Here is a 23,905-nt window from a genome sequence, read left to right on the forward strand (position 1 = left end):
ATTATACATACTATTATTATTATTATTATTATTTTTGTGTAAAATTCACATATACATACATACACACTTTTCTCTCTCTTACACTTAGGTAATAAAAACAAAGTTTGTTATATATCTATACCTAAGAGTGATAAGTTCAAAATGACTAGATATAACAAGCAATCACATGCAATATATTAATCAATAACTAACCTATAAATGAGCGTAATAGTTTATTTAAGTTGTTGATTTAAATAAGTCATCCGGGAGGGACTCAGAGTAGAGCTGCTGCTCCTTCACATTGAGAGGAGTCAGTTGAGGTGGCTCGGGCATCTGGTCAGGATGCCTCCTGGACGCCTCCCTGGTGAAGTGTTCCGGGCACGTCTCACCGGGAGGAGGCCCCGGGGAAGACCCAGGACATGCTGGAGGGACTATGTCTCTCGGCTGGCCTGGGAACACCTTGGGATTCCTCCAGAGGAGCTGGAAGAAGTGGCTGGGGAGAGGGAAGACTGGGCCTCCCTTCTGAAGCTGCTACCCCTGCATCCCCGACCAGGATAAGAGGAAGATGGATGGATGGATGGATGGATGGATGGATGGATGGATGGATGGATGGATGGATGGATGGATGGATGGATGGATGGATGGATGGATGGATGGATGGATGGATGGATGGATGGATGGATGGATGGATGGATGGATGGATGGATGGATGGATGGATGGATGGATGGATGGATGGATGGATGGATGGATGGATTTAAATAAGGGTTTGGTTCCTAAGGCCAGTTTAATGCGTTTTAGCTATGCTTTGTTTTGTAGTGTTTCTGTTTTTGATCAGAAAATAATGTTTATTTTGTCTTATGATCTCCATAATATAGACATGTAAAACAATTAAATATATTATGTTCTACATAAAATTATTGACACAAATGAACTGAACATAAATGACACATTTTTATTATTATCCAAAAACTCCCTCATTTTTGAAAAAGGTAAAGTTTACTTGCCACTTACAACATGGCGGACACACTGACGTATCGTTCAGTCTGTTGAGCGCACTATCCAATGGCTAACGCCCGTTTTGCCACACTCCTCATGTTATTGGATAACATCGTGAACAGGTGGTGCTAATACTGAACGGTAATTGGTCCATTCCTCAGCAACTCTTATGCACTCATCTGAGACGCACACTCGTGAGACCGGAGAAGGACGCCAACATGGCTGAAGCAGAGGGGAGCGAAGTTACTTCAGGAGGAATTTTCCAAGAAATCTTCACCTCCCCGTTGAACCTCACCCTGCTCAGCCTTTGCTTGTTCTTGTTGTACAAAATCTTCCGCGGCGACCGGCCGCCGGATCTGGGCGAGGTGGAGAAGCCTCTGCCTAAAATGAAAAAGAAGGATTTCACTCTGGCAGAGTTGAAGCCTTACGATGGAGTGCAGGATCCGCGGATTCTCATGGCCGTTAACGGGAAAGTATTCGACGTGACCAGAGGAAAGAAGTTCTACGGACCAGGTAAATGTTCTTAAAAGCTCCGGTTTCCACCCGCCTTCCAGCATCTAAGCTAGCCTGAAGTGACCGTTTGCCGTTTCCAAGGTTTTAACAGCTGATTTAGTTCACCAGCAGACTCCGTGCTCTGGGTTTTGGGTCGTTTGTTTTAGTTTTTTTGCTGGAATTTGACGTCACACCTCTTTGGTCTTTTAGCTGAAGCTGATTTTCTATTATTATTATTTTATTTTATTTTTTTACAACGGAGAGGCTTTGGCAGCCTTTAAATCAGAGATCGTCTATGAACAAGTTGACTCCTTCTCCAGAAAAAGAACATGGACTGTCGCAGTGCTACTAAAGTGACTTATAATTACTATTATTGCAATCAAATGATTAAGACTCATTTACACTATTTTCTTTGTTATTGTTTTTATTTATATTTATTTAATGTTCTTATTAAATGAATGGTTGAATTGACTAAAACTTTGAATTTATTGTAAGTTGAGATTTTTCTAAACAGAAATCAGTTTGTTCAATTTGTGTGTGTAAGAAAAAACACACACACTAGCAGAAGCAGTCACTTATTGATTCCATTATCCTCTCAACTTAATGTCATACCAGATTATATCAGGTACAGCAGAATGGAATAGTTTTAGTTTTCTGTGATTAGCATAATCCATAGCATCTGTTTTTTTTTATTTTTGAACATTATTTTAGGTTCAAATTCTGACACTAAGTCCCTCATTTGTTGCTCTTTAAAATCTCTCTTTTTATCACAGAATAACATCTGAACGTCGGATTCACTTAATGAAGTCATTTGTTCGAGGTGTCACAGGAGCGTTTCTGACTCGGTTGTACCTGTTTGGTTTTTATCTTATCTCATTCTGTAACCTCTGCTGTGCGTGACCTCTGACCGACTGGTTAACCGGCGGCCATCATCCAAAGTCTGCAGCCCTGGACTTTAAATCCCAGCAGGAGATCATGGTTTTACTGATTTTCATGTTTTTAAAGTTTTTACATAGTCATTTTTCACAGCAGTATCTGCAGCCCTGAATGTGTTTAAAAGAGTCAAAGAGCCGCTGTTAAAACTCAACACACATCAATATGAATGAAGTTTATCATGAATATTCAAGTTAATGCTTCAGATCATTCAGTGAGGATCTGACAGTTTCACTGTATTATTGAAATCTTTTAAAACAAAATGAATATAGCATAATATTTTTATTTAAAACAGAAAAGTAACTCATATTAAAATAATTTAAAGGGCGTGCTCCGGTGGCGTAGAGGCTAGCGCGCCCCACGTTTGGAGGCCCTCAGTCCTCGACGCGGCCGTCGCGGGTTCGATTCCCGGACCCGACGACATTTGCTGCATGTTTTCTCCCCTCTCCTTCCTCCTTTCCTGTCAGCCTACTGTTGAATAAGGGACACTAGAGCCCACAAAAAGACCCCCTGGTGGGGGAAAAAAAATAATAATAATAATAATTTAAAATTGGTTATGTGTTGATATTAAAATTAAAGTCTGACCACGAGTCATTTCTCCTGCTAGCGCTAGGCTAGCACATTAGTTTTGGTTGTATTTACCCAGAATGCCCTGTGCTGTAGTCCACTTCCTGCTTTTGGAGCGGTTTCCCGTCTGTTTGGTGTTCACATTCAAACCGAACCCAGACCGAGATTTGGAGGAACAGAGGTCAGAGGTCGATTAGAGTTCACACCTCACCAACCGGACTTTGACTAGGCAGATGGAGCGGAGTCGGGTTAAGGCTGAACAGGTGTAAATGCTCAGTATTCTTGTTTCTAGCTCCCCCTGCTGTTCAGCCTTTGATTAGCAGATGAAGCTACTTTGGTGTCACGATCAGCATAAATATTCACAATTTAAATTTAAATGTTCATTTATCAAAATCAAACTAAACACCAAGCCTATAATAACGCGTTATTCTGGATGATTAATTGTTTTTATAATTAACGATAATATTGTTGTTTTGAGATCATTTTCCTGTAATATATTGGTAATAATGGCATAATAATAAAGCAGAAACAGACTCACAGATCAACAAACTTTAATTTCTAATGAACATTTAACTTTGGAACTCAAATACAATTTAAATCTAAAATAAATAAAACGGAATCAACAAATAAAATGAATGATGAAAATTATCCCTAAAAAACATCAGACTGAAAACTTTATCATCCAGGTTTTGGTAGGAAGAGACAAACAATAAATCATAGAATTGGAAGTTATTGCTGTGACTTTAATTTGTGATGTGATGAGTTGATTTATGGACGGCTGTGGCCGGTGTCCCTGCAGACGGGCCGTACGGCGTGTTCGCCGGCAGAGACGCCTCCAGAGGCCTGGCCACCTTCTGCCTGGACAGAGAGGCCCTGAAGCCGGAGTACGACGACCTGTCGGACCTGAACGCCATGCAGCAGGAGAGCCTGGCCGAGTGGGAGGCGCAGTTCACCAGTCGGTTTCCTCTTCCGTTTTCTGTTACTGATCATTTTGGAAAAACACCTTTTAATATATGAGAAAGCGAACATTCTGATTGGTTCTGAGGGTTTAGAGATCAGAGCGAAGCGGCTTTCAGACGTTCTGCTCACATTATCAATAAAATGATCAGATTTCACATTTCAGATTTATTTGTATCCCAAATTGGGCAATTGATATTACAGTAAGTATCAAAACTAAAAGACAAAAAGTATCACAGATTAAAAAACAACAAAACATACCAAAAGGACGTGGAAAAGAAATCATTAGATGATGTGCAACGGCGCGTTTCATTGCTAGATCAGGTGCGTCCCCCACATGTTGCTGCAGGAACACAGAGAAGTTCAACCTGCTGCGTTTTCTAGTCTCAGCATGTGAAGGATGAGGAGGATCAGCAGGAATGGCTTTAGTTTTCCTAATGATTAGTTTTTACACAGTTCTGGAAGTGATTATTGATCAACTCCTAACACCTTATTGCCAGTATGTATTAATCGGCTCAGGGTGTTTTTTTAATCTTCTGCTTCAGACTAAACCGTTTTAGTTGTTGCTAACTGGGACTGAAGATAATTATTGTTGTAGTTATTGATTAATCGATTAATCAGATAAAATAAACGGGCATTTCTGCATTTAGCTGCTTATTTCAGACATTATATTTACATATTTACTGTTAGTGCATTTTAGGTAATAAAATGTTTATTTTCTTTAAGAGGAATCGAGTTATTTAATGTTTTAATACATTAAAAGCTCAAATTTGCTCATTTTTATTGTGTTAATCAGAATCACTGGAATAATCTCTGAATCCGCCACAGATTATTTCAGTTTCCACTGGAAAAACCTTTAAATCCTGAAACCTGATGGGTTCTGTTGCAGTGAAATACGATTACATCGGGAAACTGCTGAAACCGGGAGAGGAACCGAGCGAATACACGGACGAAGAGGAGGGGAAGGACAAGAAGATCGACTAGAGGACGAAGAGGAGGACGAAGAGGAGGACGAAGAGGAGACTGGCCTTACCGTTTGTAGCTCTGAGCTTCAGAACGTTTCCATTTCCTTCAGCTTTGGACCAATCACTGATCTGCGTTTCTCTCCGTTTTGGGTGAAGCGTCGTGTTTCTGCTCAGATGGTCTCGTTCAGATCCGTTTCATCTGAACTCAATCTTGGCTGAATTGGTGAAAATAAAAATGTGTCAGAAGCTTCTTGGGCTCTTCCTGATGAAAACCTTTTAAAGACAATAAAGTTGCATAATTATTGCATCTTAACTGTTCAGGAAGCTGCAGGTAGACGGAGTTAGAAACCTCTGATCTGGATAGTTTTGGACATAAACGATTCCCAATCTGAACGGAAACGGTTCACTCACATTTCTGCTGTTTTCTCTGCTTTTACTTTGTGAAACATTTTGAACTTTTTGCTTCTTTTTTATGTTTAAGATGAAATATAATCATTTCAAGACTTTTAATGACACTACGCCGTGAAACTACTGTTGTAATAAACTGCTTCTGTTTTTATTTTCTTAGCACTAAATCAGGATCTGATCTTTAGATTTATTCTGGTTACTAAAATGATCTTCTGATGTTTTTAAGCTCAAACTTGTTTAAAGTTTATTTTTCTGTTTTGCTCTTGTTTTATGCATTTAATTTGCTATAAAGTGAAGCAATATTCTCCTGTGTGTATGCATTGGCTCACACACACATAATCTCTGAATCATATTTTGATTTAATAAAGAAAAGTTTAAAATGACCAGCTGAGTGACTTTTGTTTCAGTTTCTTTAAAGTTAAACATTTACAAATTAAATAAGTTTATTTTTGTTGAGCAGATATTAAAATGGATAAAAACACCAGCGATCATCCTGAAACCCGGGAGTAGTGATGACCTCTGACCTCTGACCTCTGACCTGACATCTAGAGGACTCATGCAGTGACGTGCGGTCAGGGGAGGCAGATATATCACCTGTCATCGTGGAAAAATAATATAAAATGATAAAATAATTTAGGTTGCTATTTTCATCCTGCGGTTTGTTTTATAAAGTACCTATTTTTCATTTAGCTTAAACAATTCTGATTATTTATTTTTCAAAATCGCTGAATTTTTGCTTTTTCTCATTCAAATGTTGGGACGCGGTTTTTCCCTTTGCTGTGGAAATTAATAACATCTACATGTCCAAGTTTGATTGCGTTAACAGTTATTCTACGGCGATGATGACATGTAAAAGAAGAGTGTTTTGATTAGGATTAACTCAGTGCCTCACGAGTTTTTCTTCAGTCTCACTGATTCCTGCAGCAGCGTCTTCACAAGTCTGTCAACAAATCAATCCTCCAGCTGCAGCTGATCCAGAACGCTGCTGCTGGAGTTCTGACCAGAACCAGGAAGTTAGAACCCATCAACCCAGTTCTCCAGAACCTCCACTGGATCCCTGTAGCTCAGAAAATAAACTTTAGATCCTGTTAGTTTCTAAATCACTGAACGGATCAGAACCACAACACATCAAAGATCTGCTGCTGCTGTTGGGTCGACCTTCCAGACCCCTCAGGTTCTGGTTCTGATGCAGAACCAGAACCAGACGAGGAGAAGCAGCTTTCAGCTTCTATGCATCACAAATCTGGAACAAACTTCCAGAAAACTGTAAAACAGCTGAAACACTGAGATCCTTTAAATCCAGACTAAAACCAGCTGTTAGTGTTTTATTAGAAACGTAATCAATAATCAATTTAACGATGGAAGTCGACTTGATGTCATGTTTGATTGTTGATTCTATGCTGCAGGACTTTGTGTTTCTATGATGTAAAGCTCTTTGAAAAGCCTTGCTGCTCTACAGATTACATTTGATTAATACTTTTTATGATCATCAGTTAATTTAACTGGTGTGCAGAAAGTTTCTGACACATCTAGGCCAAACAGCTGTAGTTTAATGTTTGCTGTGTTCCCTACGCTGCTCAAATCAAACTGTTGATAATAGTTTTTAATCGCTATTTTCTGGAAACTGCAGCAGTTTCCAGAAAATGACTAGATTCTCTGCTTACTTTTAAAGGATGAGACAGTTCTTTAAGGTGAAAAGTCAAGAGACAGAGGCAACATGCTGGACAGGTGAGAAAATTGACTGCATTAAAAGCAGTAAAATATATATGCATTTCAGTTAATTCATAAATGCCTTAAAAATCAGTTTTTATCATGTTCTCTACCATGCTATAAATTAGAATATCAAACATTTTATCTTTGCTTGCCTTACATTAGTAATTCAACTTATTTTGAGGGTTCTAATTAATGTGTCGGATCCTCTGAAAGTGATCAAAATTAGCAGGTCTAAAGTTATCAAGTAAAAACTACAGAATATTTTTATTGGACTGAGCAATTGAACATGAAGTACAGCATGTTACAGTAACATATAAATACTTGTAGCATGTCTTCACATACCTCTAGAAGTTTAAATATTCTCATCTCAGGGGCAATTTAAGGCCAAAGCAAAAACTATTCCTGGTGTGTTACAGAATAAAAAAGGTAAGTGTCAGAAGTGGGATTCGAACCCACGCCTCCATTCGGAGACCAGAAGTCCCGTTCATACGGAAGGTTTGATCCTTGAGTCTGGCGCCTTAGACCACTCGGCCATCCTGACACAGTCACAATACAGAAATTTCACTATATATTTAATCCATCTCAAAGACTTCAGTGTTATAGTTTAACTTAAAATTCTCTTTCTTAACAGTCTATACAGGATTATTCCATTATGATGTGTATGTGGAAGATGACGTACACGTGTTCAGTTAGGTATAGAGCGTACAATACTTTTAACGGTTAGTTTTTCTGTACGCATGCGTATTGTAAAAGTCCCAGTCATGCGGCATTGAAGTAACCAGCTCGAACGGAAATATTTTAAAGAACAGAAAAAAGTTGTTGCACATTCCGTTTAATAGTGATTGTTTTATTCAATTTAGCTCATTTACTTATTACAAGGATGGTTTTTAACATATACTTATCTAAGTTGTAGACTGTACAGTTTTAGAACTCCTTCTTGTGTTATAACTACGGTACGTGAACGCCTCAGCTTCCGGTTTATCTGCCTCTGACGGCCATATTGGACTTTTTCAAGGGTATCTGAATACGCTAAGCCAGACGACATGTACCGGTTTGCAAAGACTGTAGCTATCCTTGGAGGTAAGTAGACTGCTTTCCTTTGTAATTTATATCCTATTTTATGTTATTAGACCAAAGAACAGTCCATTATCAATCAAGAGGAGGGAGTAATAAGAGGTTTGGTTATTTGACCACCCTGCTACTCCTACATTCCTGCCGTTAGCTAGCCACTACTAGCATGCCCTATGGAATCCTGATGCATTAACACATTATGTGTTTTTATGTGTTTTACTGCATAAAACACATAAACCCAGGGATCTGGTCATTCAAATACACAATCCATGGTGAACATAGTACGGTGTTCTAAGTGTTTTCCAGCTCGGTGTAATTAAGGTTACAGTTAATTTGGAAGTGTTGGTGTCATAAAACACAAGCATTGTTGGTCCTGCGAAGTCAAATCGGGACAGAAAAGCTCACAGCTAACATGTTACAGTATACTGTAAAATAACCAATTGAGTTCAGAAGTGGGTTTGTAGTTTCTTACAGAACTGCACTTCAACTTTTACAAATGAAAAATAGTTTCCAAGAAATATAAATGTTATCATTTTCAGGAAAAACTTTCGGATGACAGTCTTTCACACCAAAACGGCCTTTTATTAGTTATGCAAACTTATTTTAAATCTGTGGTTTATTCTTGTTTTATTTGCAGAGTTCAGGTTATCTTTAGTCTCATTTTTTTGTCCAGATGTATATAATGTTCTATGTTGCTCATTTAAATCTCTATTAAAGATTATTCTGCTCGTTCAAACTCTAAAAATCTTGTACATCTATAATATGTTCCTTTTCATTTGAAGATGAGTTAAACTTATGAAACTTTTTAAAGTTAAATGAGTTATTATTTTAGTTTAATTGCTGAAATAACTAGATTAACCTTTTTTATCCACAAAAAATGTTGATGTTGACATTTTGATTGGAGTTGGGTGAAACGTATTCTCCCTCAGTTTTTAATTTTGCAAAGCTTCATTCTGATGGAGACTACCATTTCTGCTTTTACACCTGTTTACAATTAATAGTAATTTATTCTCCATGAGACCCACCTGATCTCTTTATTTCTTTAGTTGATAATGCGTCGATGATGCATAGCCTTCAGGATTAAACTGACTCTCTCTGCAGGCCGGGCCGGGCGGCAGCTGAGGCACGGATCCACTGCGCCTCAGGACTTCCACTCCAAGTACGGCATGGGAGTTTTGGTCAGTGGCTCCGTCTTCTGCACCGCCGTCTGGGCATATGTAAGTCACAACAGAAGCTTTTATTAAAATATGCAAATGAGACTGATTCTGATTGATCCTCTGAATAAACTAATGTTGCATATCAATTTAAGGGAATAAAAACTGGAGAAAGTTTAAAGACAGTACGATAGGAAAAGCCTAAGTTTGGAAAAAATGTGATTAGTTTTAATCTACATTTTACCCAAATGTTTTGTGGAATTGTCTTTATGTAATATTTGGTGATGATGATTTTACTGTCAATGTTCATCTATTGACATCAACTCTTCCCTCAAACAGAGGAAATATTTTATTGAGTTCATAAATCTGCAGATACTGAAAAATGTGGATTTATTAATAAAAGTTTAAATTTCTTGTTTTGAAGAAATTTATGGAAAATGTTTTAACCTTCACTGCATAATTTTTTTCCTTATAAAATAATACAAACTGTCAGTTATGCATTATTTCAAAGTGACAGTTTTAGGGTTTTAGCATATAATATTCAAGAATTCATGCTAGATGTCACCTAGCATGAATACCAACATCACCTGCGCAACACGCCTTCCGTTCTTAATTTTGACCAGTAGAGGGCAGCAAAAGCTCGTTTTCTATCACACATTACATAAAATTATGGCAAAACACTTGGGATATTCAAAATAAAAAAAATAAGAAAACTGTATTTTATTTTGCATTGAATGTAAATCAAAGATCTGCATGGTGCCACTTTGAACTTAACCTTTTGATTGTATGCTTTACGTGTGTCATGTCTGTTATTCCTTTTATAACTTTTATCTTTAAAGCATACAAATGAAGACAAAACATTATTTATCCTGGACATCTACACAGAGCCCAAGATTTACATGGAAAATTACAAAATGATCCCAGTCAAAGATCTGTTATCTGAAATGGAAAATGTGTTTAAATCTTTGGTCTGAAGACATAAAACATTTTAAAACCTGAAGCCTGGGGGTGTGCCGTGGTGGCGTGGGGGATAACCTGACCCATCTTTAAAGTTCTTGAGTCCTCAACACGGCCGTCACGGGTTCAACTCCTGGACCTGACGATACTTACCACACGTCTTACCCCTTTCCTGTCAGCCTACTTTCATATATGGGACACTAGAGCCCACAAAAGACCCCCTGGAGGGGTTAAAAAACAAAACCCTGAAGCCTGAGCTGATTGTCAGACGTTAATCCCATCTGGTGTTAGTTTAGTGACCTTTTATTACTGGTGGCTGTGCAGGTTCTGACCCAGACGGGAATCGTGTGGAATGTGTCTCCAGTCAAAAGAATGACGCCCAAACCGTGGAGAGACGCAGAGTGAGGAGCAGCAAGCGTCTGGATGGATAAACATGATCTGTGTTCACATGGAAATTTCTCTTTATTCCGACAAACTTTGTTCAAATAAATTGATCCCACTTCTCTGCTGTTTGAAGGTTGTTTCCAGGAAAGAACAAAAATCTTCCTGCTTATATCAATGACTTACAGAATATTTTCAATGTCCAGGAATAAAAATCTGTTCAAGAATATAACCCTGTTTTTATTTAATCCAATCAGAACACACCAGTTCTAACCGCATTCGCCAATCAGACGTCGGGGGAGAGATTTGCCCCGCCTCCACGCTCTTCCTGAGCTCCTCTAAGGTCACCAGTGACATTCGGGAGCTAACTCGCCAGCAGCCGGAGGAAGCGGAGGAGAGCCAGTCAGGACGGTGAACGACAGAACCAACCGAACCAGCCACCATGTCTCTCTCCAACAAACTCACTCTGGACAAGGTGGACGTCAATGGGAAGCGGGTTATTATGAGGTGGGCAGTTTAATGTCTCTTGTAGCCGCGGCAACTCGAACAGCAACTAATGGGGATGGAGCCGTCAGTTAGCTGGTATCCATCAGTTCGGTAGTAATGTCTGTCCGGTTGGTATGTTGAGACTCTAAAGTGATGCTTCACTGTAGTCGAGCAGAGTCACAGGAAGTGAATCAGTGTGTCGTCACGTTTCCGTCCCTGTTACGTGCTTGAGAGGAGAAGCTGAATGGATGAAACCTCTGCATTAACATGCTGCTCGGTCTGCCATTTAAAGTCACAAACACGCTCCGGTTTTAAGGATACGGGTAGGGATTAGGGCCATTTTTAAAAAAAGTCACGATTCCTTAAATTCAACCTTTTTAGAGGTTTTTATAAGAGATTTGTCATTATCGGCCTTTTTTGAGAGGGTAGGTCTGAAGGGACAGATTTATTTCTTACTTAATTAATGAAAGCACTAAAATGAACATCTCCCATTTTTTTTGTCCATAAACCCATCACCTAACTACATCTCCCTCCTCCTTAAAATTCAGTGAAACGCATAGAGAACGTTTTGATCCAGAAATTTGAATATGACACAGGGTTGTAGCTTTCTGGCTCTTTATTTTATGTCATATAATCTATATTTATGTGATGTCAAAACAAGATCAGCAGAAAAGAGCCCAAAGGTGGCTCAGTGCTTTCCTCCGAGGAGTGGCATCCTGCCTAGATGTGCTTCTTGCTCCATTTCATTGGATAAATATCTAACTGGATCCTCAGTCTCTTGGTGAGCGTTTGAAACCGACACCATGTGTGGAAATGTCAGAGGGCCATGAGGGTTTGCTCAGTATAGGACAAGGTTCACGTAAAGCCAGCGCTGCTCGGCGTTAAAAGGTCATTTTCAGTTGATTCAAGGCCTGTAGCAGCTTGCCACATGGCTGGTGTTGTTTCATGAATTGCTGGGTTTGGAGAACGTGGCTGGGCCCAACTCAAGCAGCAAGGCAGGTGGAGCAAAACGTGGCCAGAAACCTGAATACAGAGTGCAGGAGTTTATTTTGCTCTTAGTTTGAGGAAAACGTAGAGAAATATTTCCAGCATCTGCAGTTCTTGGTTTTATCAGCCAGTTTTAGTTCTGATATTTTTAGTTGGAGCAGAGATCTGTTGATTTTACACAAATTTCCACTATGGTGAAAAACTGGAGAGTTTGATGTTATTTGGTTTCTGGAGTCCAGAGGGCCACTTAGAAGGCCTTGGCGGGCCGGGTTTGGCCCCAGGCCTCGAGTTTGATACTTGATTTAGAAGCAGAGCAGCTAGATTTTCTGAAAGGAGTGAGCTGAAACACTTGATTAAAACATTTTCTGTTATTCATGTAAATGCAGAGTAAGCAGCATGAAATGTGTCAAAACAATGTAATTACAGTAACTGTTCTGTTCCAGAGTCGACTTCAACGTTCCCATGAAGGACAAACACATCACCAACAACCAGAGGTTAACTCTTTCTTCATTTCAATTCAAATATTAACCAAAGTGAACCATAATGAGACGACTGGCTGTTGATCTCAACTGTTCTCAGGATCAAGGCGGCGGTGCCAAGCATCCAGTACTGCCTGGACCACGGGGCGAAGTCCGTGGTTCTGATGAGCCATCTGGGCCGTCCTGACGGGAACGCCATGCCGGAGAAGTATTCGCTGGAGCCGGTCGCTGCTGAGCTCAAGACTCTGCTGGGAAAGTGAGAGCTTCACCATAAAACCTTTCGTCTTCTGTTCTTTAAATTGTAACTGAAGAGTGTAGAAGCTAAGCCCCGCTCCCCCAAAAATGGCACAAAAGTGGGCGTGGCTAAGAGACAGATGGGCGTGGCCAAGATGATAACGTACTGTTGCTAACTTGCCAATTTTGTTGATGTATTTAGCAACTGTTAAGACTCCTAGTGACTTTGTTTTTTTGGGGTTTTTTTTAAAGTGACAAATTTAGCAACTTTTTTTTCTTTTCAGTTTTCGGAAACTTTGGCAGCAACATGTGAAATTGCTGACCTCTGTAAAGTGTCCTGAGTGAGAATGAGTCGCTCCCATCAGCTGGCCTCCTCACCAACAATTTTTAAACAATCATAATCAATCTCTCATTTAATGTTTCTGACATTAAATGAGAGACAGAAGTTCGTTCAAGTCAGTAAAGAAATTTTCCACATATGTTGGAGTTTTGTATAAAGTTAGCGTTAAAGTTTGTTTGTGACCTTTAACCTCAACACCAAGATTCTCAAAAGAGGTAAAGTGACCCAAAGAGATTTTACTACTATTTACGGTATTCTTAAATATTGAAGCCACGCCTCCTCCTTTTTTTTAAGGTTTTATTGGCTCTAGTGGCCTTTATTAGATAGTTAATTGACAGGAAAGTGGGTAATGAGAGAAGGGGGAAGATATGCGGCAAAGGTCGCCAGGCCGGGAATCGAACCCACAACGGCCGCGTCGAGGACTAAGGCCTCCTTATGTGGGTTGTGTTTAACCCCTGCGCCACCACAACACATCCACGCCTCCTCCTTTTTTATGTTTTCTATTCTCACTTAAGAAATTGTAGTTAGCAGATTCAATTAGTACGATCTGTTCATTATTGTCATTCAATCATGTTTCTGTCAGAAACAACATCAATATTATGCTCAGAGATGAAATCATTGATTAATAGAGCTTCACCACAGAGAGATCTGGGATTTAAAAGAGTTTAAGTTTTAGTGACTTGGAGGCCAAAAGTTCTTCAGTCTGAGGTTTGAATTAGGTCCAAAGTATTTTAAGTTTCTGTTTTTTGTAAATTTTCTCGTAGTGATCTGGACAGGTAATGTCCTGTTTTGCAGTGCCGGGGGCCAGACACATTGTAGAGGAAGACGGGAGTTTAGATAATATCTGGACCCGTCCTCAGAGTGATGGATCCTCTGGGAAGTCAGACTGATGGTTGTGTGTGGCGTTCCTCAGGGACGTGACCTTCCTGAAGGACTGCGTGGGTCCGGAGGTTGAGGCGGCCTGCTCCAGCCCGGCTGCCGGCTCCGTCATCCTGCTGGAGAATCTCCGCTTCCACGTTGCTGAGGAGGGCAAGGGCAAAGACCCAGCTGGGAACAAGGTCAGTGGAGCGTTCTACTGGTTAAACTGGTTAAACAGGAGGAGCAATATGTTGAGTAATCATTGAGCATATTTGGATATTAATTAATTTAACCAGCAGGAGGAACCAGGCTCTAGTGATGTGCAGATGAAGCCTCACTGGTGTGTGGCACAATTCCCAAACTGTCTCTGCCTTGCTGTATCGCTCACAGTGACACCTGCTGGATTTAAAAAGTAAATGCAGGCAAATTCAATAACGACTGGAAACTGAACTGAAGACGGTTCATTCACGTTTTTATTTAGAAACATCAGCTGCTGTCACAGCTTTGGGCTGAGACGACTGTCTACAAACCATTTCCTTGTGATTACATGGAGTGATTTTCAAAAGCATTAAAATACAAATGAACACAATTAATCATGACAAACTGAACTGGCAGCAGATGTTTGAGCTGAAGGTCCAGTTTTTGGAAACACCAGGATTTATTCCGGAGTGTCGGCCGGAGGGCCCCGGTGGGCCCCGGAGTGTTCTTCAGTACCCGGCTTTGCTCTTGTTAACGACAGCGATTTATCCAAGCGCAGATCTACGTCTGCACTGAAACTTGTTTCCTTCCTTCTTACTCTCTTCTCTGTGGTCTTCATCAACGTCTTTGACCTTTGTGACCTCTGTGACCTTCAGACCAAGGCCACCCAGGAACAGACAGACACCTTCAGGGCGTCTCTGTCCAAGCTGGGCGACGTTTACGTCAACGACGCGTTTGGGACGGCGCACAGAGCTCACAGGTGAGCGAGGCTCAGCAGGAAACACGGTTTGTGAAACGCCGTCTTTAAGCTGCGACGTCTTGGCTGTTTTCCAGAGTTGGGTTGTGGAAATGGAAACATTTTGTTGTTTATTGTTTAGTTGCCAATCCAGGTGAAGTTGCAGGTGACTGGGCGGAGCTTCCTGTCTCTCATCACCTGATTACAGCTCATATAGGGGCCTTTCAGTATCACACCTGAACGTATTTATGGTGATTTCAGTTTTGGTCGGGTTACACAGCAGCTTCCATCCACGTAGAAAAATGTCAGACAAAGTAACATTGTTTATTTTGGGAAACGTAGCTCATCCCTGTGACAACCCTGGGAAACCCGACCAGACTAATACTCTACCTGTCCCCTCAGCTCCATGGTGGGGGTGAACCTCCCCCACAAGGCGGCGGGTTTCCTCATGAAGAAGGAGCTGGATTACTTCGCCATGGCGCTGGAGAAACCTCAGAGGCCGTTCCTGGCCATCCTGGGAGGGTGAGAGGAAGTTCAGCCATTCACTCTGTTTCTACTTCCTGTCAGTTTCTGCTGCAGATTTAAATCCTTCCTCTGTTCGACGGTGGACCTTTTAAACACCAACATTACTGTGGAAGTCTGTCGGCAACCTTCCTGGAGAAGGAAAACAGAAAACTTTAACTTTTATCAAACCTGATGGTTTTCACTGCAGACGCACCGATCAGTTATCAATAAATGTATCGGTTCGATAGCCCATCCATTAGGCCAATCTATTCACTCTAATTCTATGCTGTGAATGAATATAATTGATGGTGGTATTCCGCCACAATAAAAGCCCCGCACCCTCAGAATTAAGTTTATTATTGTTAAAAAAATTATAGTGTGTTTTATAAAATATACGGCCTGTAAAGGTTCACTCACATTCAGCATGATCTGCTCGAAATTAGCTTTTTTTCCCCATCTGTTTACTGACTGTCTGCCGACTGTTTACTGTCTGCCGACTGTTTACTGACTGTCTGCCGACTGTTTACTGTCTGCCGACTGTTTACTGACTGTCTGCCGACTGTTTACTGTCTGCCGACTGTTTACTGACTGTCTGCCGACTGTTTGCTGACTGTTTACTGACTGTCTGCCGACTGTTTGCTGACTGTTTACTGACTGTCTGCCGACTGTTTGCTGACTGTTTGCCGACTGTCTGCGGACTGTTTGTCGACTGTTTAATGACTGTCTGTCGACTGTCTGCCGACTGTTTGCTGACTGTTTACTGACTGTCTGCCGACTGTTTACTGACTGTTTGCCGACTGTCTGCGGACTGTTTGTCGACTGTTTAATGACTGTCTGTCGACTGTCTGCGGACTGTCTGCCGACTGTTTACTGTCTGCCGACTGTTTACTGTCTGCCGACTGTTTACTGACTGTCTGCCGACTGTTTACTGACTGTCTTTCGACTGTTTACTGACTGTCTGCCGACTGTTTACTGACTGTCTGCCGACTGTTGTCTGTCTGCCGACTGTCGACTGTCTGCTGACTGTCTGTCGACTGTTTAATGACTGTCGACTGTTTACTGACTGTCTGCCGACTGTTTACTGACTGTCTGCCGACTGTTTACTGACTGTCTGCCGACTGTTTACTGACTGTCTGCCGACTGTTTACTGACTGTTTACTGACTGTCTGCCGACTGTTTACTGACTGTTTACCGACTGTCTGCCGACTGTTTACCGACTGTCTGCCGACTGTTTACCGACTTTCTGTCGACTGTCTGCCGACTGTTTACTGACTGTCTGCCGACTGTTTACTGACTGTCTGCCGACTGTTTACTGACTGTCTGCCGACTGTTTGTCGACTGTCTGCCGACTGTCTGTCGACTGTCTGCCGACTGTTTACTGACTGTTTACCGACTGTTTGTTGTCTGTCTGCCGACTGTCGACTGTCTGCGGACTGTTTGTCGACTGTTTAATGACTGTCTGCCGACTGTTTACTGACTGTCTGCCGACTGTTTACTGACTGTTTACTGACTGTTTGCCGACTGTCTGCGGACTGTTTGTCGACTGTTTAATGACTGTCTGTCGACTGTTTACTGACTGTCTGCCGACTGTCTGCCGACTGTTTGTTGTCTGTCTGCCGACTGTCGACTGTCTGCTGACTGTCTGCCGACTGTTTACTGACTGTCTGCCGACTGTTTACTGACTGTCTGCCGACTGTTTTCTGTCTGTCTGCCGACTGTCGACTGTCTGCCGACTGTTTGCCGACTGTCTGTCGACTGTCTGCCGACCTTTTACTGACTGTTTATCGACTGTTTACTGACTGTCTGCCGACTGTTTACTGACTGTCTGCCGAGTGTTTACTGACTGTCTGCCGACTGTTTGTCGACTGTCTGCCGACTGTTTGTCGACTGTTTACTGACTGTCTGCCGACTGTTTACTGACTGTTTACCGACTGTTTGTTGTCTGTCTGCCGACTGTCGACTGTCTGCGGACTGTTTGTCGACTGTTTAATGACTGTCTGCCGACTGTTTACTGACTGTCTGCCGACTGTTTACTGACTGTCTGCCGAGTGTTTACTGACTGTCTGCCGACTGTTTACTGACTGTCTGCCGAGTGTTTGTCGACTGTCTGCCGACTGTTTGTCGACTGTCTGCCGACTGTTTGTCGACTGTCTGCCGACTGTTTGTCGACTGTCTGCCGACTGTTTGTCGACTGTTTACTGACTGTTTACCGACTGTTTGTTGTCTGTCTGCCGACTGTCGACTGTCTGCGGACTGTTTACTGACTGTTTACTGACTGTTTGCCGACTGTCTGCGGACTGTTTGTCGACTGTTTAATGACTGTCTGCCGACTGTCTGCCGACTGTTTGTTGTCTGTCTGCCGACTGTCGACTGTCTGCTGACTGTCTGCCAACTGTTTACTGACTGTCTGCCGACTGTTTTCTGACTGTCTGTCGACTGTTTGTTGTCTGTCTGCCGACTGTCGACTGTCTGCTGACTGTCTGCCGACTGTTTGCCGACTGTCTGTCGACTGTCTGCCGACCTTTTACTGACTGTTTATCGACTGTTTACTGACTGTCTGCCGACTGTTTGTCGACTGTTTAATGACTGTCTGTGGACTGTCTGCGGACTGTTTGTCGACTGTTTACTGACTGTCTGCCGACTGTTTACTGACTGTCTGCCGACTGTTTACTGACTGTCTTTCGACTGTTTACTGACTGTCTTTCGACTGTTTACTGGCTGTCTGCCGACTGTTTACTGACTGTCTGCCGACTGTCTGCCGACTGTCTGCCGACTGTTGTCTGTCTGCCGACTGTCGACTGTCTGCTGACTGTCTGCCGACTGTTTACTGACTGTCTTTCGACTGTTTACTGACTGTCTTTCGACTGTTTACTGACTGTCTTTCGACTGTTTACTGACTGTCTGCCGACTGTTTACTGACTGTCTGCCGACTGTTTACTGACTGTCTGCCGACTGTCGACTGTTTACTGACTGTCTGCCGACTGTTTACTGACTGTCTGCCGACTGTCGACTGTCTGCTGACTGTCTGCCGACTGTTTGTCGACTGTCTGCTGACTGTCTGTCGACTGTTTGTTGTCTGTCTGCCGACTGTCGACTGTCTGCTGACTGTCTGCTGACTGTCTGCCGACTGTCGACTGTTTACTGACTGTCTGCCGACTGTTTGTCGACTGTTTAATGACTGTCTGTCGACTGTCTGCGGACTGTTTGTCGACTGTTTAGTGACTGTCTGTCGACTGTCTGCGGACTGTTTGTCGACTGTTTACTGACTGTCTGCCGACTGTTTACTGACTGTCTTTCGACTGTTTACTGACTGTCTTTCGACTGTTTACTGACTGTCTGCCGACTGTTTACTGACTGTCTGCCGACTGTCTGCCGACTGTTGTCTGTCTGCCGACTGTCGACTGTCTGCCGACTGTCTGTCGACTGTTTAATGACTGTCGACTGTTTACTGACTGTCTGCCGACTGTTTTCTGACTGTCTGTCGACTGTTTGTTGTCTGTCTGCCGACTGTCGACTGTCTGCTAACTGTCTGCCGACTGTTTGCCGACTGTTTCCCTTGCAGAGCGAAGGTGAAGGATAAGATCCAGCTCATCAACAACATGCTGGATAAAGTGGATGAGATGATCATCGGTGGCGGCATGGCCTTCACTTTCCTCAAAGTTCTCAACAACATGGAGGTCAGTATCGTTTCCAGAACCAGTTCTGCTGAAAACCCGACTCCAGTCTGGAGTTTTGAGCAGCAACACAGAGTTCAGATTTTATTTTCTGAACTTCAAACCAAGAACCTCATCAGGTTTTAATGTCGTTTAATGATGCATTTCCTCAAATTCAAAGCTGACTTTACACATTGAATCATTTCATAAAATAAAACATTAATAATAAACAGCAAATCATGTTTAATGTTGGAGAAAATAGTTTATTTAAATATCAGCTGCAGTGAAGAATGTTAACAAATAAATTATTATAAAGAAATCTCTTTATTTCAATGCAGAGGCTTAAATAAATATTAATAAAGTTTACTAAAATGAGAATTTCAGGATAAACATTTAGATTTTATCAGCTGGTGCCACAAGTTTACATACACTTTTCTTGCTTCGATGTCTGAAATTAAATGGGAACAAATTTGATTCTAATTGTTTAATGATCCTCGTTACTTCAGCAGGAAACGGCCCACAGCGTTGCCAGGTTGGGTGGGCGTTGCCAGGTTGGGCGTTTGGTTTGCTTTCTTCACATCTTTTGGGTTTATAAAAATGTTGAGCAAAATTTATTAAAATGTTTGTTTGGCAAAAAGCATAAAAACCTGAACATTTTTGTAAAATGTCATCTTTAAATAAATGTTTTAGTTTATTTTGAAATGTGTAGGCTGTGACCTCATCAGTAATTACCGCATTTTTCAGACTAACGTGTCACTGCGTTTCTGCACTGTAAAACAGGAATCAGTGCAGCGTTGATTTAAAACAACGGCTCCACAAAAACATGAGTCTGGTTTGATCTGAGAGTCCAGATCTGGTTCTGGTCAGAATAAATCCAACGACAGAAATCTTTCAACTGAGGACAGCAAATAATATCACGTGTTATGATCTACTAGGATTTTAATTTGTTTACTGTATTTATTTTTAGTTGGGTGAGTCGTTTGTTTTTTGGCAGGAATGTCTCAGGTCTGGCAACCCGCCTGAAGCATGGAGTCTAAATGTCCTGACCAATAAACCTCCTAAAATATCTAATCTGGCAGGATTCTGAACAAATGTACTGTTTTAGAGCAAATAAATCAGGATTTGACTAGGACAGATTGAGCTATTGTTGAGTCTGATGAAACCTCGGTGTGTTTTAGATAAACTGCAGGTCGTGACCCCAGTTCAAACTTTACTGACTCAGTTGAACAGAATCGGGTTCTTCTGCGTTCTGTGTAGATTAGAAACGTCCAGATTAGCAGAAAGTTCAGCAACAAAAAGGAAACGTGAAGCAAGAGGAGGTCACAGGTTTGACACTGTTGCATCATGGGAAATGAGGGTGTGACATTGGAGCTGATGATTTGCTGGTTTGGAAAGTTTTGATATTCAAAATGTTTTGTAATAAAGTTTATAGAGTTTGATTAAAAGCCTAAATATGGAAAACACTGACAGTTGAAGCCTGATATTTAAAGATATTAATATTATTAAAGTTAAATCTGATTATTTTTAACTGCTGGTTAAAATCACTAAATGTATTTTTATTTGATAAATTGGCAGAAACATTTGAGTTTTTTTCTTTGTATTTTGTGTTTTTAATCGTTTAATTTTGTTTCGAACACAAACATTTATTATCCCTAAAGTCTTATGGATCTGTTAACTGAAAGATTCTGTTTCTTAAAGTAAATATAATTTGAACTTTTTGTTTGACATTTTTTCTTCTCAGTCAGGTGAGTTTCTAAACGGCTCTGTTTGACAATGAAGCCAAATCTTTATTTTTACTCTAGAATCTTTATTTCTGTGTCAGATCGGGACGTCTCTGTTCGACGAGGAAGGCGCTGGTATAGTCAAAGACCTGATGGCGAAAGCCGAGAAGAACGGCGTCAGAATCACGCTCCCTGTCGACTTTGTGACCGCCGACAAATTTGACGAGAACGCCGCCACCGGCTCTGCCACCGTCGCTGCCGGCATTCCCGCCGGCTGGATGGTAAGGAGCGGCCTCGGCCTTTGACCTTTGACCTTTGGCCTCGGCTGACCCCCGGCATCTCCGGTCCGCATCACCATCATCGGTAAGAATATTTGGGAAAAATTACTTTTCTTTTTAAAAAGTCGTAGTGTTACGAGAATTTAGTCGTATTTCAGAATAAAGTCGTAACTTTAAAATTCCTGAACGAGAAATAAAGAGTTGAGATGCTGAGCTGCAGAAAGGAAACGGCCGAGTTCCTCAGACGAATCACATCCTTTAAACTATCAGATTTTCTCATTAAATAATTTTTCTAATAATTTTTAGGGCTTTATTCTAATATTCACTTCAAACTGCTAAAACGTCACATTGGTCGTGAAATGATTCTCTCGTTGAAGCAGCGTTTTTATTTAAATTTTTATGTTCATCTTCACATGTTGAGACTCTGTTCTGCTTTGTTTTAAATTCAATAAATTAATGCAATTTTACTATTAAAGTGAATAAAATCTGTTTCTGACCAGCAGCTGATTTCTGTTTGTGTTTCTGAGGATTTGATCTCTCCTCTGTAAACTTTAGCAGAATAAATAAATGTTCATGAAAAATGTGTAATAAACGGACAAAGGCGTTTCCTCTGACGCTGTTCGCTTTCTGTCCAGGTGGGGGCGACACTGCTACCTGCTGCGCTAAGTGGGACACAGAGGACAAAGTTAGCCACGTTAGCACCGGCGGCGGCGCTAGCCTGGAGCTGCTGGAAGGTAAGCGCCACCAACAGGAAGCAGTCAGCAGCATTTAGGAATTTCAAATTAAAATACAAGCAAATAGGGATTATTTTGGGTCAGTAAACACTTATTATTATTATTATTATTATTATTATTATTACTATAGTGGTGAATAATTGTCTCCATATAAACCAACAGTGCCACCAGCTGGTCAGTCGGCGCCATCATTTAGTTTATTAAATTAACTAAAACAACAAACTGATTATTTTGGTCAAATGTTAAAATAAACTAACAAATATTCATTAAATTTTTTCAGAAAGTTTAACGATGAATTTTCATAACCTTATGGATCAGGAATTGATACCCAATCTAGATTTTCTATATATATATATATATCCATATAAATATATATCAGGGCCGATATTGATATCAGATTATGTTTAATCTAAACTATATAATGTTGATCTGTTCTCAGGTAAAGTCCTGCCTGGTGTGGACGCACTCAGCAGCGCTTGAGAGAGAGAGAGAGAGAGAGACCCCCCAGTGGTGCGGCGACCTTTAACCCCCATGACGTTCTGCTGGTTTCTCCTTCCTGAGGACAGACGGCAGCCAGGATTGGACTTCAACGTTTCTATAGAGCTTCTGTGTTAACGTGGCAATCATAGATGTTACTTCCTGTCTGATCTGTTCTAATAAAACCATCTATGTTTAAAAAAATAAATCGGGGATCAAGTCCTCATTGAGCGTCGGAGCCGTGCTAAGAAAATACAGGTCAAAATATTAGAGAATAAAGTCACATTACAATTTCTCAGAATATTTTGACTTTATTCTCCTAATTTTATTTGCTTGTACGGCAGCATTATTCCTCTGTAATATTCTGTTGAAATCTGAATTACATCATCACATTGTTTCCATTAAATAGTTAAAATCACGTGAATGAGTTTGTTCAGGCAATGATTTAATAAAAACATGCAGCGCCAACATCATCGCACCACTTCCTGTTTTCTTCATGGTTTCCCGCAGTAGTAACTTCATGTTGATCATGTGACTTGTGATGAAAAAACTCTTTCCACTACAGTTTAGCATAATAAACCAATTTTAACATGGCTGAAAAAACCACTTCATCGTAGCATAAAAACATTTTATCTTTATTTTTTTGCCCCAAAGTTTCCATCAAGCAAATTTATTTTAAGAATTTAATTTTGTGCATTTATCTGGTGAATGGAAATGCAGCTAGAGATTACTTTAACTCAGTAAAAACAAATCTGTTCTCATTAACCCAGACTAAAGCATAATTATAAAAGATGGTTTTAATTCTGTAATTCAAAATTGTCTAAACTTGGAAAAACATTGTGGATGTTTAGTTTAATCATGCAGAACCTTTCAAAAGCATGAATTTATTTTTCCCACCAGGGGGTCTTTAGTGGCTCTAGTGTCCCTTATATGACAGCAGGCTGACGGGGAGGGGGAGGGGGGAAGACAGGCGGCAAACGTCGGCCAAGTCCGAGAATCGAACCCGCGACCGCCGCGTCGAGGACAGAGGGCCTCCTGATGTGGGTCGCGCTGTCCCCTACGCCACCACAGCACGCCCCTCATGAATTCATTTTTAACGTCTCATTTCACCTGTATTTTATTTAAACGCAGAACGATTCATTTCTGTTTAGGTAAAACTTAAAAACGTTTTTTTATCATCCACCTGTAATTTGGGATTAGATAGAAATTAGCAGCTCATCTATAATCTGATGTATTTTCATGAAAATGCAACGTAATGTGACGGCAACATTTTCTCTCAAATCAAACAGAATAAATTGAGCAACAAACAAAGTTGAAACAAATTAATAGATTTATTTGTTCACCGCTAGGGGGCAGCACCTGCTGGTGTATTTACAAACAGAACATTGTAAATGAACCGGACGTTGCGTAATGGACAGCTGCTGTTTGGTCGTGATGCGTTCAGGTGCACTCCCCGTTTTCGTTCACGTAGTCCGGCTCATCTGTCGAAGAAAATAAACCGAGGAATTATTTTCAAACCCAAATGATTTAATAAAACATGCAATATATTTAAACTCTAGAATTAATAGTTTAATGTCTATTTTCTGAAAAGCAACACATTTTTTGATAAGTCTTTAACTTTGGAAAATGTAAATAACAATAAAAAC

The 23,905-nt window shown here is 40.9% G+C and overlaps 3 protein-coding genes and 1 non-coding gene across 4 annotated transcripts; 3 read left to right on the forward strand and 1 right to left on the reverse strand.

Annotated features, from left to right (window-relative positions):
* Positions 1-1,149: 1,149 nt before the first annotated feature.
* pgrmc1 (progesterone receptor membrane component 1) lies at positions 1,150-5,681 on the forward strand. The gene is made up of 3 exons (XM_044140524.1): positions 1,150-1,489; positions 3,768-3,923; positions 4,815-5,681. The coding sequence occupies exons 1-3, from the start codon at positions 1,195-1,197 to the stop codon at positions 4,907-4,909; spliced, it is 546 nt and encodes a 181-aa protein (XP_043996459.1). The 5' UTR covers positions 1,150-1,194; the 3' UTR covers positions 4,910-5,681.
* Positions 5,682-7,442: 1,761 nt separating this feature from the next.
* On the reverse strand, positions 7,443-7,552 carry trnal-caa. Its single transcript has 2 exons — positions 7,515-7,552; positions 7,443-7,488 (listed from the first exon to the last, which is right to left on the reverse strand). It is a non-coding gene; the product is annotated as a tRNA-Leu (tRNA).
* A 389-nt stretch (positions 7,553-7,941) lies between these two features.
* Positions 7,942-10,803, forward strand: LOC122844768 (cytochrome c oxidase subunit 7B, mitochondrial). The gene is made up of 3 exons (XM_044140525.1): positions 7,942-8,091; positions 9,184-9,299; positions 10,518-10,803. The coding sequence occupies exons 1-3, from the start codon at positions 8,055-8,057 to the stop codon at positions 10,596-10,598; spliced, it is 234 nt and encodes a 77-aa protein (XP_043996460.1). The 5' UTR covers positions 7,942-8,054; the 3' UTR covers positions 10,599-10,803.
* A 91-nt stretch (positions 10,804-10,894) lies between these two features.
* On the forward strand, positions 10,895-22,677 carry pgk1 (phosphoglycerate kinase 1). The gene is made up of 10 exons (XM_044140521.1): positions 10,895-11,081; positions 12,491-12,541; positions 12,627-12,782; positions 14,014-14,158; positions 14,813-14,916; positions 15,295-15,414; positions 18,959-19,073; positions 20,872-21,133; positions 21,684-21,782; positions 22,222-22,677. Exons 1-8 carry the CDS (start codon positions 11,017-11,019, stop codon positions 21,073-21,075), a joined length of 960 nt encoding a protein of 319 aa, XP_043996456.1. The 5' UTR covers positions 10,895-11,016; the 3' UTR covers positions 21,076-21,133; positions 21,684-21,782; positions 22,222-22,677.
* The last annotated feature ends 1,228 nt before the right edge of the window (positions 22,678-23,905 follow it).

The sequence above is a fragment of the Gambusia affinis genome, linkage group LG15, assembly GCF_019740435.1.
Source record: "Gambusia affinis linkage group LG15, SWU_Gaff_1.0, whole genome shotgun sequence".
NCBI lineage: Eukaryota > Metazoa > Chordata > Actinopteri > Cyprinodontiformes > Poeciliidae > Gambusia > Gambusia affinis.

Excerpts from the sequence above, each read along its gene's own strand:
- pgrmc1 (XM_044140524.1), top strand. The coding sequence starts at position 1,195 with ATGGCTGAAGCAGAGGGGAGCGAAGTTACTTCAGGAGGAATTTTCCAA. Across the intron at positions 1,490-3,767 it reads AAAGAAGTTCTACGGACCAG|ACGGGCCGTACGGCGTGTTC; the intron begins GTAAATGTTCTT and ends GTGTCCCTGCAG. Across the intron at positions 3,924-4,814 it reads GTGGGAGGCGCAGTTCACCA|TGAAATACGATTACATCGGG; the intron begins GTCGGTTTCCTC and ends GTTCTGTTGCAG.
- LOC122844768 (XM_044140525.1), top strand. The coding sequence starts at position 8,055 with ATGTACCGGTTTGCAAAGACTGTAGCTATCCTTGGAG. Across the intron at positions 8,092-9,183 it reads GACTGTAGCTATCCTTGGAG|GCCGGGCCGGGCGGCAGCTG; the intron begins GTAAGTAGACTG and ends CTCTCTCTGCAG. Across the intron at positions 9,300-10,517 it reads GCACCGCCGTCTGGGCATAT|GTTCTGACCCAGACGGGAAT; the intron begins GTAAGTCACAAC and ends GTGGCTGTGCAG.
- pgk1 (XM_044140521.1), top strand. The coding sequence starts at position 11,017 with ATGTCTCTCTCCAACAAACTCACTCTGGACAAGGTGGACGTCAATGGG. Across the intron at positions 12,783-14,013 it reads CTCAAGACTCTGCTGGGAAA|GGACGTGACCTTCCTGAAGG; the intron begins GTGAGAGCTTCA and ends GGCGTTCCTCAG. Across the intron at positions 15,415-18,958 it reads TTCCTGGCCATCCTGGGAGG|AGCGAAGGTGAAGGATAAGA; the intron begins GTGAGAGGAAGT and ends TTTCCCTTGCAG.